Source organism: Cynoglossus semilaevis, chromosome 6, assembly GCF_000523025.1.
Source record: "Cynoglossus semilaevis isolate Cse_v1.0 chromosome 6, Cse_v1.0, whole genome shotgun sequence".
NCBI lineage: Eukaryota > Metazoa > Chordata > Actinopteri > Pleuronectiformes > Cynoglossidae > Cynoglossus > Cynoglossus semilaevis.
The window spans coordinates 14,935,913-14,953,370 of NC_024312.1; the positions used below are offsets into that span (position 1 = coordinate 14,935,913).

Sequence of the window (17,458 nt, forward strand, 5' to 3'; positions counted from 1 at the left end):
TGGCCATTTTTGAGCTGCTCAAGTAAGAAAAAAAAACATTTCAATTTTTTTTTCACCAGTAATTAAACTTTTGGACAGCATTTACAATGTTGGGAAATGTTTACAGGACATCGGGGCTAGAAAGGACAAATACTACGCAGTGAATACCCCACGAAGCCATCTTTAAAGTCTGTTCGGTAAGTCTGTTTTACTGTGAGTGCGATTTAGTTTTATTTTAACCCCCAACTTCTCTGTGGACAAGTTTTTAAAATGTGTGTCTTGGGTTTAGATCATGGCCAAAGTAATGGAGATGTACCAGCCCAGCGTAGTGGTCCTTCAGTGTGGAGCCGATTCAACGTCACTGGTTGAGGTATGAAAAGAAATGTACACTTTGAACATGGTGTAGTCATCTTAGAGCAGGGGTGCCCAAACTGTTCCACGAAGGGCCGTTGTGGCTGCAGGTTTTTGTTCCAACCAAGCAGTAGCACACCTGAGTTGACAGGTTTAATCAACTGGTCTGTCTTCAGACAGCTGATTGGTCAAACTATGTGCGCTTGGGTGGAATAAAAACCTGCAGCCACATGGTCCTTTGAGGAACAGTTTGGGCATGCCTGTCTTAGAGCATTTGTATGGAATGTTGATTTTATTTTATCTTGTGTTTCAGGCCCAAAGAAGAGGTTTAACCAAGTTGTTCCACTCCTGATGATGGGACCTTTGTTGAGTCCTGTGAGCACTTGGTGGTTGTGAGTATGTGATCTGTCCATCTTTACCTGAAGTGTTAAAGCTGAGAGTTGCTGTTGTAATTTGACTTGTATTAAAATGTGTATGTATGGACATTTTGTAAATGTGAAGTCTTTTTCTCTTTCTTTACCCTTACCCTTGATTTTGACAATGCACACAGTGCTCCAACAACTTTCTTTTAATGGAAGGTTTACAACACATCAAATACAGCTTAACTTATACAATGATTGCACATCATAACTAAGTCAAAAAATGAACAAAAAAGTAAAAGGAAATCTGTAAATGACAATACCATAGCAATCAAATACAGCTCAAGTTACACAAACTATGTAACTAAAAAAATAAGTCAAATAAAAAACTGTCTCATAAAATCTGTTACTGACAATAGCAATCAAGATACACTGAAAGTCACTACAACTTTGCAATGACACAATTCAGTAAAGCACTCACGAGTCCAGCAAACAAGAAGTGATCAGTCCTTGCGTGTCTGTCTTCTCCTCCATCTGTTAATGACAATAGCACAGGAGGCACAATGAATGGAAGAACAAGCTGGATTAACACAATCAAAAGCTGTGTTGGTCTCATTTACCTCTTTCCTTCAGAGTGGAAAGCCACACAGTTGATGGGACCAAAATGACCTTTGACTCCTGACAAACTCCTCGTACGCAGCGTGGAAGAACCTGCAGATTAGAAGAACACATCATTGTGCCACATGTTAACACAAACAAACAGCTTTCCCTTAAAAGCAGCTACAAAGCAGTCACTTCCACAGCACCACCAACATTACAACTACATGTTTACACATCACTATGACTGCTCACTATCAACAGTAGCACAAATTCAATACTTTAAACAGATATTTCAGGTCTTTCTTTGTAACAAAGTTGTGTCTTCTTCAGTGCTAATGCCAACACCACAATGGAATAAATTACACCTGATTCTTTTGTTCAGAGGAAGACAACAAAAGAATCAGATGTAACTTGAATGCTTTACTCAACTGCACAATAATACTCTGGAAACACCACTTCAACTAACCTCGCCTCAAACTTGCCAATCCTGGTGGAAGTTGTGGTCACTTCCGTGGCCTCCTCCCATAACCACCTACAAACACAATTGCAAGGTTCAAGGTCACTGTTGATCTACTAGGATACGCACTGCACAGCGACAATTTCATCTTACGTGGTTGGAGAAATGGCGGCAACAACGTGAGAGAACACATGGCACTCGGTCATCTGCACAACAACATCAGTCCACGTCTTGGACTCCAAAACAAACAAACAAATAATTTCATTTTTACTTCACTATCTGGGTGGCTGACTTAGAGCCTTTAGCAGCCTTACACAGTTAACTTTGAACTAGGCAAACTTTTATTCAAGCACTAATCTCTCTTCAAGGCCTTAAAGTCACAGTCAAGTACCTTAGCTTTATTGGACTGCAATCCGTCAACACGAAAAAGTAACACAAAACCATAACAGACATTTCTCCTAACATGTACTTCAAATATTCTAAAGTCTATTTCAGTATAAGTACATAAGTCAGTGGATTCACATTATAAGGTCTGTAGTATGGACAGATTGACCAACACACTTGGACTGAAGGAAAATGCCATTATAAATAAATGGGACAAGTGGACACATTCAAAGTAACCACACCTACTACTGTGTGTTTTTTTGGTGTATCTTGTATAACCCCAGCAAATTGTCAATGTTTACTTCAGTTTACACATACTTGTATAACAAACTATTAATACATTCTTCATTCACTTATTTCTGTTGTTCTACTTTGGGGCTGGTGTCTTAAGCACAAATGACTAAAAGGTCACCTCACAATTCCATACATATATAAACAACGACAAATCCAAGAGTTAAAAGAAAAAACAACTCTTTTCTTTGTTGAAGGCAACTGGACATGACATTTTCACTCAACAGAGGAGGTGGGCTAAGACACCTATCACCCACATACCGAAACCATTCTGATTAGGACCCCGACGGCCCACCGGACTGGAGGGACCTGATGTAGCTTTATTTTTTTGTCACACCCACAGTATATATTTGCTGTACTCCCCTCCACCAGTTAGAACTGAAGCTTCTTGGATGAGAGGCCAAATGTCTTCTTGAGAAAATTTCACATACAGTTGCCTAAAGGAACTTTTTAACCTTGACCTGGATGACTGAGAATCTTCATAGACAAATCTTTTCTTTATTCACCTTCAAAAACTACAACCTCAGGTTTCATTTTTATGGTTAAAACATAACACTTCTCTGGGTGTTCTCCTTGATGGCCAGTTCTCACCTTGGCGGTGTTGTCCTTTGAAGGCAAGTGCCTGTTGTGCTCCTTAGCTTTCTTCAGGACTTCCTCCAAAATACTGAAAATTTTCTTCAGGACTTCTCTGGAATATTGAAAGATAAACAACAAAAACGGTTTCTCATTATTTCCTTCCTCTATTTCATTTCTATAATATGGTGTGCAAACTATTTCTTTAGCAGTAATCAGGAAGCTGTTTACTTTATTTTACAGTATTAATTTGTTTATGTTGCGCGTGACGATTACCTACCGATCTGTTGAGGATCCCTCAGGTCGAAGAAGTTCATAAAACACCGATAGCCCATCTGCTTGTCTGTAGAAAACATGATGTTGCTGCTAAAATCAAACCTGCGTGTTCTGACGACAGACATTAAAGAACAGACACGGAAAATTTAAAAAAATTACACCAAAATTTCACCAAAATATAAAAAACTTGTCAGGAAACTATCCAAAATACATTTAAACACTCATACAATAATATGTCTGCTGGAACCGCCTATATAGCTAACTGTTTAATTAATTTCATTATTTCACTACAACTATTTACACTGTGCATATACAGTATTTCATATATTACTGTATATATTTATTTTATATACCTGTTCACATAACATCCTTATAATTATACTAGTTCTGCTTATATGTACATACTGTATCATAGGTATAACGTGGTATACTTTACTATACATACACATCATACCAATTTAATTTAGAATAACACAAATAATAATACTGTATATAATATATAATAATTGAGATTGCAAAAACACACAACAATTACCTACTAATACTACTAACACAAATCTATCTATGTTCTTCCAGTGACCAATCCAATTCGGTGTCTCTGACCTAAAGTGCAAACAGGCCAAAAACACTCAATTAAAATATAAATAAAAGACAAGTAACAGCCAAGGGCATTTTATAACCAGAATAAGATGATACCATAAAACAGGCCATTATTGCTAATAGTGTGAGGTAGTGAAGTTTAGATGTGCCACAAGTCATCAAAATCATTTGATCTGAAAGTGCCTCAAATCATATTGTGTCATACTAAAAATTGACATATTCTATGATGACGTGTACATATATAATGGGACTTTCTTGGAAAAATGCAAAGACCACAAAGTAATCCAAGAATACATGTGCATCCTCCAAGATTTGCCACCATGTGAATTTGTTATAAAATGTCAATAAGTAATCAGTATTCTTTTCAATAAAGTAAAAAAAAAATTCTTTTTAAATCCTGACACTGGTAGTGTGACCAATTTCCTAAATCAATTTGTTTTTAATTAATGACTACTGTGTCATAAAATAGTTGTCAGAAAGGGTAACTACAAAAATAATAAAATACTCATTTATGTTTGTGCTAAGCAATTTTGCACCAACAGCTTGCCCATGCAAAATTGTTAAATGACACAATTTTTTACATTAGATGGCAATAATTTCAGAAACTCTTTCATACCGGTGCTTAGAGTCATGAGGGTGGAGCGGTCGTATATTTGCAACCAATGGTTTCGTGGCTGTTGGTGCTCCATAAAACTCTCCGGTACCTTCCTGTAAACCAACAAAAGCATGTCTTTGTCACTGATGAACATAAATAACTCTACCTTGGAAAAATGTTGTCGTATTAGCACAGTCAACTCAGAAGTAATGACTTTAACCCGAGCGAAAAGCAGACTGTTCAATTGAACAAATTACGTGCAATAACAGACAATTATCTTCAAAGTTTAATTCTTACCTTGGCTGAACATCATATAAAACTGCTTCATTGTGTAGTTTAAACGTAAAACGTTTGTTTGTGTCGAGTTATCGTTCCCCTTGTGCCATCCACACATGCTCGACGACGACCAAATGTTTGATTGAAAAACCAGAGCACACCTTTCCAGGATAATTAGAAAGCTCTTGCTACGCATGCGCGAACCAGGGAGAGAAAAGGCCGCAATGACGTACGATGACGTATTTCAATCACATCATTTACGTTTGCTGACGTAAAATGATGTGAAAAAATGTGTAGTTCTGTGAACAAATAAATTAAAATAAAAGCAGAAATAAATAAGGAACATATGAGAAGTTTCTTAATAACATTTTACAATAGATTTTCTTTCCCTCTTTTTCCCCTTTCTTACCCCTCGTAGCAGTCTAGTATACCCTTCCTCGATATGATTTAAAAATGCATGAGGCAGTAAAAAAAATAAATTAAAGTTTTTGTTAGCCAGGTTTATTATATAGTCAGCATTAAAACAGAACATTTGTGTCCAAACCCTATTCTGCAGCTGAACCTCTAATACAAGCTTTAAACCTCAGCGTACATAAGCTTCATTATCTGTTAGTGTACCTGCAAAACATCAGCTACACAGAAACATAAAAACATATTTAAGTTAAGACACGGTGGTGACCTGGTGGTTAGGGAAGCAGACTTTGTGTCGGCAAGGTTGCAGGTTCGGGTCCACCAACCACTGTCCCACAATGTCCCATGGAGGTGCATTGAGCATGGCACTGTCCCCACACACTGCTCCCAGGTCACTTACTTGAGCTGCCCTCTGCTCACTAAGGTCAGGGGTTAAAGGCAGAGGACACATTTCATTGTCTGCGGTGGTGTGCCGTACATCGGTGACAATAACTGACTTTCCCTTTTATTTAGACAACAATAATATTAATATTAATTTGTTTACAAAAAATAAAAAGGGAACACCCCGTTAGATTCTCTCACTTCATTCTTTTCTCGTTAAATTAAAAAAAAAGTTTGTTTCTCTGGTTCCAACTTCAAAACAAATTTAACAGTTAAGTTATATATACACGTATATATAACGTAATTATATATAACGTGTATATATATATATATATATATATTGTACATTTGGTAAACCCAGAGCTACATCATTGCAGGAAGCGTCGCATTTTTTTCGTTCCTCACACACCGTATTACTTAGTAAAATGTGACAAAGCCAAAAGTCCAGCATGGCCGCCTTAAAATGTTCTTGGATATATACAACAGTCATCTCATGTCTCAGATGATACAGCTCCGATCCTCCATGGTCGTTATTGCATTTGTCAGTTTCAACCGCTAGACGGCAGCAATGCTTCGTGTGCCAGAGCTTCAACCTGTCGCGCCCATAAGTCTCTCCCTTTAGGCGTCTGAGGAAAAGAAATATTTGTTCTTCATATATATGATGTACATAGAATGTTATCAGGAGAATGTGATAGAAACATGGCAAGCTCATACATTCACAGACACACACGAGCTCCTGCTGCTTAATCACATACTGGATCAGGACCCAGTGTCACTGACAACAACCACAACCACTAGGACTGAATGTTAATGAAACTTTGTACTTTGACCATACAGATGCCCCATAAACCTGGGTCCAAGGAGGGACTTTAGCTGCAGCACTGCCACCCATTTAGAGTCCCTCCCCTCTTCTAGCTGCTCCCTACTTCTCACACTCTGGAGGACACATAGAGAGAGCGTAGTCGTTGAGCTAAAGTAAATTTGAGCTCCTCCAGGGGTGATTCTCCGCGACAGTGAACCAGCGTGGAACTGCTGTTGTTCCCTTGTCGGGCTGCAGGGAGCCCCAACAACAAGCTCCTGAAGCCTTCTCTCTCCAGGAGGGCAGGCATGTGCTGTAAGAAGTAGCCCTCACAGAATGAGCTCAACTCCAATGAACCGTTGGCCTGGAAAATAACGAATAAATGGTCAATTCATGCCACAGGTCATGTTAAAGGAAAGGTGATTTAATGTCACGATGCATGAAATGAGGGTAATTTTAAACTGTTAGAAAATAATCTTTTTTTTCAGGCTATAACTGACTTTGACAGTTTAATATATATATATATATATATATATATAGTAACTTAGTAACTTACTTTTTTGTACAGTTACAGTTGACTGAACAGTCTGAAGTTGTTACCTTAGCTGTCCTGTAGATGCTGACAGCGTTGTCCAGGCTGATGTGACGAGAGCAGATGAGTTCACAGTGTCTTTGCAAAGCTGTCAGCTGGAAGAGGCTGGCTGTTGACAACAACTGCAAGACAACATGAAGCCATAGTTTACACAGAGTACACAGTAAAGTACACAGCTTCTCTTCTCCTTCTAAGTCATCAGAATATTACTCCATGTAAAGCTTTTTAAGGTTTGGTTATAAACTCACTAAAGTGTTAAATATCCACTTGTCTTTATTTCCCCTCAGCTATAGTCATATCTTTACAACTGGCCTTTTGACCTCTGACCCTGTGTATGGTCAACATGTTATGTGACTCTCACCTCCAATAGGTCCTGCACATTAGCCTTCAGTGACTCAGTCCCCCCACAGTACAGGTAAGACATCATCATCTGCAGTCAGATCAGAGGTTTCATTTAAAAACACTGCTGTGTACTTTTAGGTTGTTACACTGTGACGCCAACAAAATATATTTAAGAAGTTGTGGTTCAGAAATCAGGATTAAAAAAATTTTACCTGGAAAATGTTGTACTTCACATCAAAAATCTCCACCTGCTTGTTACATGTACCATCTGGTCCGGACGATGCCAGCAGGGACTTGAATCTAGTAAAAACAAATATTAATGTTAAACTATCACATGTGAACATGTTCTCAACTCGGACTGAATGTCACTGACTTGTCAGAAGCTGTGATGAGCAGCACTCTGTGGCCGTAAAAAGGTTTTCCCTCCACCACGAACGTCACGTCTGACATCTCCTGGTTGTTCAGGAAGTGGGGGTCTGTGGGAAACACCGTCAGCACATTCTTACAAAAACACTTGACTTTATTTTAACACAAAACGTCTGTTCACAGCTAGTCAAATGTCTTAACTGATATCCATTTGTTCATTTCAGGACACAAGAAAAAAAAATATAGTTCTCCATTTGTTTGTAATTATATATGGAGGCCAAACACTGCACACTCTTTGCACACTCTTGATTTTCATTTGTGATTTTTTTTTTACATTTACTAATTTTAAGAATATATACAAAAATAAGATATTAGATTAACACGACTTGTTAGAATAAAGTCACTGTATTTGAATTTTTGGGCAGTCCGTCGGAGGATTGGATGAATTACTACAGTTCACGTTTTAATACGTTGTAATCCTTCAGCTATGGAAAAACAAATCTCAGTGTAAGGCGATAAGTCCTGCGCTTTGTGACACTAAGCTGTGAATGCAGTGATCAGAGATACTGTTCTTACCCAGCTGTGCTGAAAGAGTTGCCTTTATCTCAGGGACGGCCGGAAGGGGGGCTGGGCCGTAAGAGTGACTGAAAATAGCTGCCAACTGCTGGATGACAGCATCATTCTGGAGGAAATGGAGCAGTGAGTCCATTAACACAAAGCAACAGTAGTGCTCACAGAAGGCTGTGACAAGGAGGGCGGCAAAGACCAGTCTAAAGTGACTGCAGGTACCTTAGTGGTACGTAGGATGTTGAACATGAGCGGCAGGCCTATGTTGACCAGCTCCTCGCAGTAGTCCTCTTCTCTAATGGTGGTGAAATCTCGGAGGAGGGAGAGTGTGACCCCCGTCCTGGACTGAAGCTGGGCACAATGTAAGGACTCCAGCCACACATGGAGCTTCCACGGTACACCTGTTTGAAAACGTTGGATTAATTATTAATGAATTATTGTGGATTATTTTTAAAAAAAACTCTCTTCTCACTGATTGATAGTTACCCATGGCACGCAGCTCCATGGTTACATCCAAGTAGCCGTGCTCAGCGCTGTAATAGCTGGCTTCTTGCAGAGCTTTCATCCTGGCTTTGCAGAGCTTGGGTATTCCCATCTCTGGCAAAGCCCCAGGGCCAGAAGAAGGAGTAGAAAGTGGGGACAGAGAGAGGAAAGGGCAGATTGCTGCCTCCTCACCCTCCACCCCTTCGGCTAAGATCTCCTCCAGAGACAGGACATCCTCCTTGACCTGCTGAGGCTGCGTCAGGAGCTTTCTCAGGACATTCCTAACGTGATGAATAACGGGAAGAAAGCAGGGAGAGTGGGGGAGGCGGACACACAAATAGGAAATAGAGAACGAACAAAGGAAAAGAAAGGACACATTAATATGTGTTTCTACTTCAAAACATACACTCGTGTGTGTGACGCATTGGCCTCCGTTCTGTTTACACTAAATGTCACCCTTAATGTGAAATGTGACGGGTTGTGTTCACAAATAAAAGGCAGTGAACAGGTGGAGGGCTTTGATACTAACAACTGGCGTTCACAGATAGATGGGTTCCACAGAGGGAGGCCCTCAACTCACTTTTCATCACCTCGATACTTTCACCCACTTTCATGTCTCTGCAGATTTAAAGGAATGCATGTCTCGCTACAGCGACTTTCAGTGTGTTATTTACTTCACTTTATTGCTACTATTGCTACTATTAAAAGGCCGAACACTTGTGGTCTGTCAGTGACTTCTCTCAGCATCTAAATTATTGTCAGGTCAACCTGAGGTCAAATACCTGTGTCCGTGTGCGGCGGCGTGACTAAAGCAGTTCATGTCTTCATAGAGAGAGGAGGTGAGGGCGTTTCCATCGTGGGTCTTTGATAAGGGGTCAGCTCCTCGTGCCAGGAGCAAACTCACCATTTCATAGTTGCCTGAAAAAGGGGGGTGGAGGGGGTGAGAGTCAGGATAACAAGTTCTTTATTAATCCCCAAGGGGGAGATAGTTGAAACTAGATCATAGACAGAAACAGCTAAGAAACATTTAAATACAATTCCAAACATTCAGTGCTACATCTGCTGCTGTGAAGTAGAGGACGAGCGAATGCCTTCATATTAACCACTGTTTACATGTCGTCACTGCGCTGTGTAACAGGCGGCATGTGTCTCTTTTACTAGAACTATGTGTGGCTTTAGGATGATCCCACAGAGGAATGCTGCCCAGAGGTTTCCACTGAGCCACAGGCAGCGCTCTGTTCCTCACCCTCTTATTTACTCACTGCAATGACACTCACAGCTCAATCTTACGGCTCTCAGGAAAACACACAACTGTGATTTATTAGTAGCTATTTGGCTGGATGTTAATAAGAGTTCATTTATTCACTCATTGGTTTTGCCTCAAAACTCTAGTAAGTAGTACGTATAGTAGAGTAAATAGTAGGATATTTGGATCAAGACACAGAGCTACTGTAAGTCAAATCATCCCCAACATCAGCTGTGACTGTGTGTATGTGTGTGTGTGTATGCATATGTGCGGCCCACCTGCTGCTGAAGCCAGCTGCAACGGCGTATCGGCCGTGCTCTCCTGACCATTGCGGACTGCTGCCCCCTCCACATTAGCCCCAGCATCCAACAGGAGCTGCACAGAGACACCACATCTGTTATATTAGGCAATGTTTAACATCCTGTAACTTATTCTTGGCCTGACCTTGTGACCTCACATTTGTCAGTTCACTTTAGGGAAAATTAGCACTACATCTGCATGTCAGGTTGATCTGCACTACAGTTACTGGAAAAATACAGCCGAGTGCTTCCTGTTGTTGGATCACATCTGGATCATTTTACATTCATTCACATGTTTCCAACCTGTACAACGGAGATGTGTCCGTGCAGCACAGCGAAGGTGAGAGCTGCCCACTGTCGACTATCAGGGTGCACAGAAGGGTACTTTGGAGAACATGGTGGAACCTGCCAGCGAAGGACATACACAGTGAGGTTATGGAGCTGATTGTATTCACAGGAAAAGATACAAATGTGACATTGGATGTCTTGGACTTTATTTAATTGCTGTGTGTAACATATGATCTGCAGCCTTTAAATAAACCCATCTGTTGAGAAGGTTAAGGCATGATATATACCGCCACGTCAAGGTTCGCTCCAGCATCAATCAACATCTGGACTAAAGCCTCGTCTCCAGCTGCGCAGGCATACATCAGAGGGGTCATACCCTGTATGATGAGCAACAGAGTGGGTTCAGGCAATAGCTTTAACAGTAATATGACATATATATTTTACTTTTATGTGACTTTGAGTGTATATTGGCTCAATATTTCACTCAGCACATATGACAAAAAACACATATATGATCACCGGCAGTGTACCTGGTCATCCATACTGTTGACTCCATCTGGTCCCAGCAAATCTATGGCTTGGCCAATGAGGTCTGTGCGCCCACAGTTGAGCATCCGAAAACCTAAATCCAGATGAAACTTGTCTGTGGCAGCTTTGGAGTCCAGACGTTTGAAGGAGCTAAAGCAGCACTCAGGCCTGGTGGAGAGAAAATGAAAATAATGTGAATGGAGTACAAGTCACATTGTATTATCAAATATTAAAGTTAGAAGCATGTACTGTAGTTCATGTCCTGGAGGTAACAAACTTATGGAGAACTGAAAATCACATTTTTTCCCCCCATAAACTTTTTTATAATCATATATAAGACAAAGGCTGACATGGAGTCTAAACTGAAGTGAGGTGTGGCCTGCAGATAGTCACACATGATATCCCTCTGTTCTATGAGGCAGTATGTGATCAATGTGGGTGTGTGTTGTCACTTACTTCAGCTGTCTGGGCTCACAGTCCAGTCCTGGCAGAAGAAGCCGTGCTGTCTGTCTGACGTCATCACTGTCCACCAGCAGACTCTTGCGATGCTCGGCGTGAACTATGGCCACCCTCATCCACTCCATCAGAGGAGGCAGCAGCAGGAAAGGCCTGCGAAGACACAAGATTTTACATTGTGTTTAATGTTCGCCCTCATGCTGTTAGTCTAACTTAAGTCTGTGTAACCAGCGAGGTTAAACACATCTGGTCTCAACTGTTCACTTCAGTGCACACATGATTCAGTTGTTTTTGGAAGGAAAGAGAACCATTAACTCGCCTTCACACTGATGACTTATGAGTGTCTGACACAGAACCTCTCACACTGACCAGCAGACGATGAGTCACACTTAAACACACCCACCCACACACACACACACACACACACACACACACACAGGCCTATATGTACATATATGAACACCGCACCACTCCTCTACTAATCACACACACTTCTTACACATGACATACCGTTAGCCTTCCTGCCCATCATGACGTCCACAGTCACTCAGATAACAGATGTGTCCATTGATGACTAATTACTGTCTGGGGGTTTCCTGGTTTATTTGTATGACATCAGAGTTGTGACTTCTTTTTTATCCAAACCTACAGTATATCTTGAACTGATGACTAAGTTTACCAGAAAAAATTAGAACAATTACAAAAACTAATATTTAAACTGTCAGCTACACTAGTTCCATGAACCAGAGAACAGATTTTTTAATGATAATAAACAATATGACATATGTCTATATGTTATATATTGTATATATATAATATATAGACATATAAATATTTAACTAGCTCTCTTCACTTTATTTCTTATTTTATTCACACCTTCAGAGACCACTGACATGTCATAATCCAGTCTCGTCTGTGCCTTTTCTTTACCATATGTGAATAGAAAGAGTCTGTTAAGAGCGTCTGTTCTGACTCTTCTTGTTTTCTTCTGATGTCATCAAACTCCTCTCCGCGTGGCCTTCTGTTTAAACAACTCTTATCAGGACTTTCCCCTGCTGTGATGGTTTTCTCAACAGTGGTTTGTTTGGAAGAAAAGATTAAACTAGAAATGCATACAATGAATACAGAGGAGTGGGAGAGCATGTGCAGAAAAACAAATATAAACCACTACTGTTAGGTTTCTTCTATTGTAGTTACTGTTAATGAGCACTGGGACCCCTGCAGTGTCATCTGTTCTGCTCACTGTGTTAAGTTTAAGCAGCAGACCTGTGGTTTCACAGTCAAACTAAATGCTTGCTGTGCTCCACAGAATGCTGCCTTATTTATCAGTCCTTTGTGAATTAAGTACAACATATATTTATTCTCACATATCTCAAGTAATTTTTCAAACCACCTTTGCACATGCATTGCTGCCAATGCTAATGTACTGTAAAAAAAAAGAGAGAGTTTTTTTACTCTAAATGGCATCAGTGTTTTTATCATTCCATAGCACAGTTGTTGCTGTGTGTTAGGTTAACACTTTGTCTGTCAGTGAGTCGTCAGGAAGGAACTTCTTGCCACCTGTCACTGTGGTGAGACGGTTAACAAGCAGACATGGAGATAATTGGTTGGAGGAGGAGGGAGTGAAGTATGTGAGTTGATGGGGGTCAGGGCTTGGACGTGTGGACTGAATGCCACATCTGTGGGTAGGAGGAGCAGTATAGATTTAGAGATCAAAGTTTTTCCTTTTTACTAATGGCTGGCACTCAACATTAACTGGACTGATTTGTGCATTTGTGCATGTCCCTGTGTCCAAAAACGCCACGAGGCATACTACCTACCCCACCCACCCTACCACAACACAGGACACCTGCTGTCAGGGAGGGATTCCCTGTGGGTGCTAATGGCTTTAGTCAACTGTGTCGAGCTTTTAGCACTAACCACTCATTGATTTATCAGTCACCAGTGTTGGGCACGTTACTTTTAAGTAATTAGTTACTAGTTACTTCTCCCAAAAGGTAACCGTGTTAGTAACTGAATCATTACACTACAAAAGTAACTAGTTACCAAGGAGAAATAAATATTGCATCACGTTTTTAAAAGTTTAATATGTCTAAGAATTCGATTTTTCTAAGCAAGTTTCACAAACTAGAGCTGCATAGACATGTACTTATAAATATTTTTTTGAAATATTAATTGCACATCAACAGATCACAGCCTATAAACATACAATGCAAACATACAAAAAAATTCTTTAATTGAATAAAAATGCACTTATTCCCCTATTAAAATACATAGCAATGATCTTTAAATGGTTATTATTTAGATAAAATATACTTTTTTGGTACATTAACCATTGATCAAAAGTAATATTCTATACTAATACAATTCTTAAAAAAGTGTAATTAATTTTAGTGCAAAATAATGAGGTAAAAAAAATATTATTATAAAGCAAATGCACTATTAGTCTTTATGCTTATTTATTTAAAAAACACCATTAATAATTTTGTTTATTTTAACACTGTTATTCCCATCCCTGTCAGTCACATTGTTCCTTTATCTTATCTGCATGTGTGTGTGTGTGTATGTATGTGTATGTGAGCACTGCCCATCTCTGCCGGTGGTACAGACAGATGGAGCGTGTCTGTACCATCAAACATTCACCCATGGCCTCGGTCAAACAAATCATCTCTCCTACTTTCTCAAAACCTTTCTCCCTCTTCACTTCCTGCTCTCCCCCATAAGCCTCACATCTGACCCGGGGCTGTGTTATGCCCTCAGTCTGAAACATCAAGATATGCTTCCATAGAGAGCAGCATCAAAGCAGGGATGTCTGTTAGCAGTGAAACTAAATAGCACTTGAGTCTAGTCTAGCGACCTGACCTGCTCAGACTACACACCAGGAACAGCAGGAGACACTCACCGCTACAAGCACAGACCCTTAACTCTCCCTTTAGTGCCACCTGGCTGGTCATTAAATGACAGCTCAAATTGTGGTCAGGTGACTTTAAACTGTGTTTAAATTCTGATCTGCTGCACATGAAAGGCGACTCTATATCACAGGTTACAAAGTTCTGGGTGACCTTTCACACTATTACAAACTTCAATCCAATCTGAAGTCGACCACATTATGTGCAGCACAAGGTCATGGCCGACCCCTAGATTGACTCAGCTTATTATCATTTAGGCTACATCCAGGGGGTTGTAGACATTATAAAAGTAAGGCCACTGACCACTTCCTATCACAATAACACTTAGCATTAACACTGACCTCCATTCAGGATAGGAAGCTGAGGGTTTGTGGTGTTCTGGGTGAATACAATACTGTAGCACTTCACTTAATGCAAACCGATCTGACAATTTAAAGTTAGTTTATGACTTGTGGCATCAATAGAAATATTTTAAAGGCAGGCTGTTAATGCAGTAGACCTGGTCACCCTGGCTTACTTAGTGCAGGCCGTTATAAGATCCTTAGTAATTACAGAGTACAAGCCTAAATGGAGCGGGCCAGAAAAACATGTGCACTTCTCAACTGAATAGGTTCCCCGATTACACTCTTGCCACCAGGCTGTGTTAATACCTGATGATGTGAACTACACAGATGTGGCAGTATTGAGTTTCAACCAAAGCTTTTAATTTCCGTGGAAGAAACGAGATCTGAATCATCACCTGCGTCGTTTCATGTTGACAGTGATATGGAGACAGATGGGCAGAGTTCTAGAGACATTGTGAAGATGTTGCAGATGTTTCAAGGTATACATTTACACATCAACAACTTAACAATTTATATTATAGACAAGTCCACACACGTGGGTTTTAAATGTCTCTTGTTAATTTCTCACTTGTCTGTCTGTCTGTCCTTCAGAGTGAATGAATACTAAATATCTTAAAATATATATTGCTTAAATGTAAAATAAATATATCGCACATGTCGTAAAACTAAATATTTAGGTTTAATTTATAATTTTTATTACTCTAATTACAAAAAGAAATCATCTTTTTTAGGGAGTGTTTGATACTATTGCTGTCTATTAAATCAGTCTTGGGAAAGAAAACAAAAAAGGACACATTTATATAATTGCACTTCAAAGACAAACCAAGGAAGATCTGAAAAGTCCTTGACAAAATTAGAGTCCATTAGCACTACTTTAAATCCCTCTAACTACTAGTCTTTAGTCTAGTTCACACTCCGTGGGTGTGTATCTCACTCATCTATCAGACTAACAGTAACACCTGGAAGCTGTTGCTGACCTGTCATTTGCCTGCAGAAAATTAACACTTCAATAAATAGAGGGCGAGCAGGCGTGAGCTGTGGGAGCTGTCTACTAGGATTCACATGATTAGAACATGGGTGTCAAGTTTAAAGTGGTGAGTGTTTGTGTATTTCACTGCATGTAAAAAAGACCTTATTGAAATAATCTCATCAGGCAGATTACTGTTCAGTCACATATGTAACCAGGAAACTGATTTTAAACCAAAAGAGGATAGGCAGGTTCTCTCCTACCTCTCCTTGCTAAGTGCCATGCGGGGGGGATCCAAGTTGGGATTCTCCATGGATTCCATTTGTGGGCAGCGCAGGAAATAGTACAGGGTGTGGAGGGCATTAGGTGACCAAGACACAGGCTGCTGGGGGTGGGCCTGGCGGACTGGACTTAACCCCAGGCGCACTGAGCTCAGACGCTGCATATGATGCATGGCTCGAGAGACCAGGTCACCTAGAAAGGAGGAAATGTAGGAGATTGATGTTGAGTTAAAATCTTCAACACAAAATGTCTGATCTCAGTTTAAACCCTTACCAACATTAGACTATTAAAGCATTTACCAGGTTGATAAGGTAACAAACCCTGATAACTGGAAACTCTACTGACCAGCCACGATGGTGGAGGTTGATGGCCTCATAAAATTGGAGGTCTCATCGGCTCCCACAAATTGTGCTAGTTTGTGTGAAATAGCCTGCATCACCCTGTGGCACCAACTCCCATCATTAGAAAGAGCTTTGAGCTACTGTTAATGAGACCCATTTGCCCCCCTCCTCCCCTCCACACACACAAACACACACTCTACAATTTGCTTATCGTTGATACTGCTCCAGAGCTTATCTCATCTCCTACACACCACACTGCACGCCGTCCTGTCCGAGCTGGACAATAAGGTCACATGCCACAGCATATCTTATGTCTTTTTGGCTTCGGTTCAACATTCAAAAATCACCCTGCAGTAGCTTCCTACAGAGAGACCACAGACAGCGTGCACATGAACGTCAGGCCCCGTCAAACTAAGCACAATGCCCCAGGAGTTTGCTCCTGGCTGTTGTTTAAACAGCTCACTGACATCTGTACTGCAAAAGTCCGATTTAGGTGAAGTTCGCTCATGATAAAACTACAGAAACGCTGGTACACTGAAAACCTTAACACAAAAAGAAACATAGAAGCAGAGTGAAGAGCATTAAGAGGCAAGGTTCGAGTGGAGGTCCTGGGGAAACATTCATTTAGCATAATTAGCCCCAGTATATTTTCTAACCAGATTATCCTGGGTACGATGCAGCACAGAGGCCTAGGCTGGTGATTCAAGTGAAGTTAGTGTGTGTGCGTGTGTGTATGTCCATATTAGGGGCTTGGGGCATTTGAAGGGGGATGGATTGGACTAACCTTCCCTAAAGCAGACCCCACTTAAAGCTGAAGGGCCCCCTTTGTGTAAAGCACCACCAGCAGTTCTCCGAGTAGGCCTCAGAGGAATTCCTGCCTTGGATGGAGAACCTCTCTCTACCATTCAACCCTTATTGTGCCCTGAAGCCAAACTGAGCTCTGCAGGTCAGAGATATATGAAATACTACTGGTTCAAGGCTTACAAACTTGGTTCCCTTTGAAAAACCTTGAAACAAAATAAACCCTGGCATAAGTCTTTTAAAAACACAGTTTGACGTAATGCTTGTACCAGGGCATTTTCCAAGATAATGAAAAAGATTAGGGTAAATATAAGA

At 40.4% G+C, this 17,458-nt stretch overlaps 1 protein-coding gene and 1 long non-coding RNA gene across 2 annotated transcripts in view; both read right to left on the reverse strand.

Moving 5' to 3' along the window:
* Positions 1-1,241: 1,241 nt before the first annotated feature.
* On the reverse strand, positions 1,242-1,991 carry LOC112487082 (uncharacterized). Its single transcript, XR_003049808.1, has 3 exons — positions 1,900-1,991; positions 1,756-1,821; positions 1,242-1,400 (listed from the first exon to the last, which is right to left on the reverse strand). It is a non-coding gene; the product is annotated as an uncharacterized LOC112487082 (long non-coding RNA).
* A 1,060-nt stretch (positions 1,992-3,051) lies between these two features.
* abtb2b (ankyrin repeat and BTB (POZ) domain containing 2b) overlaps positions 3,052-17,458 on the reverse strand; it is a 39,016-nt gene continuing 24,609 nt past the window's right edge. Inside the window, exons 3-20 of the mRNA XM_008312323.3 lie at positions 15,983-16,193; positions 11,500-11,652; positions 11,046-11,211; positions 10,803-10,892; positions 10,531-10,632; positions 10,207-10,303; positions 9,465-9,600; positions 8,686-8,963; positions 8,422-8,600; positions 8,209-8,314; positions 7,640-7,742; positions 7,479-7,566; positions 7,286-7,354; positions 6,933-7,046; positions 4,763-6,696; positions 4,487-4,578; positions 3,275-3,381; positions 3,052-3,085 (exon numbers count right to left, since the gene is read on the reverse strand). Of these exons, the coding sequence (XP_008310545.1) occupies positions 6,463-6,696; positions 6,933-7,046; positions 7,286-7,354; positions 7,479-7,566; positions 7,640-7,742; positions 8,209-8,314; positions 8,422-8,600; positions 8,686-8,963; positions 9,465-9,600; positions 10,207-10,303; positions 10,531-10,632; positions 10,803-10,892; positions 11,046-11,211; positions 11,500-11,652; positions 15,983-16,193 (2,126 nt within the window). The 3' untranslated portion in view covers positions 3,052-3,085; positions 3,275-3,381; positions 4,487-4,578; positions 4,763-6,462. The remainder of the gene's footprint in view (positions 3,086-3,274; positions 3,382-4,486; positions 4,579-4,762; positions 6,697-6,932; positions 7,047-7,285; positions 7,355-7,478; positions 7,567-7,639; positions 7,743-8,208; positions 8,315-8,421; positions 8,601-8,685; positions 8,964-9,464; positions 9,601-10,206; positions 10,304-10,530; positions 10,633-10,802; positions 10,893-11,045; positions 11,212-11,499; positions 11,653-15,982; positions 16,194-17,458) is intronic.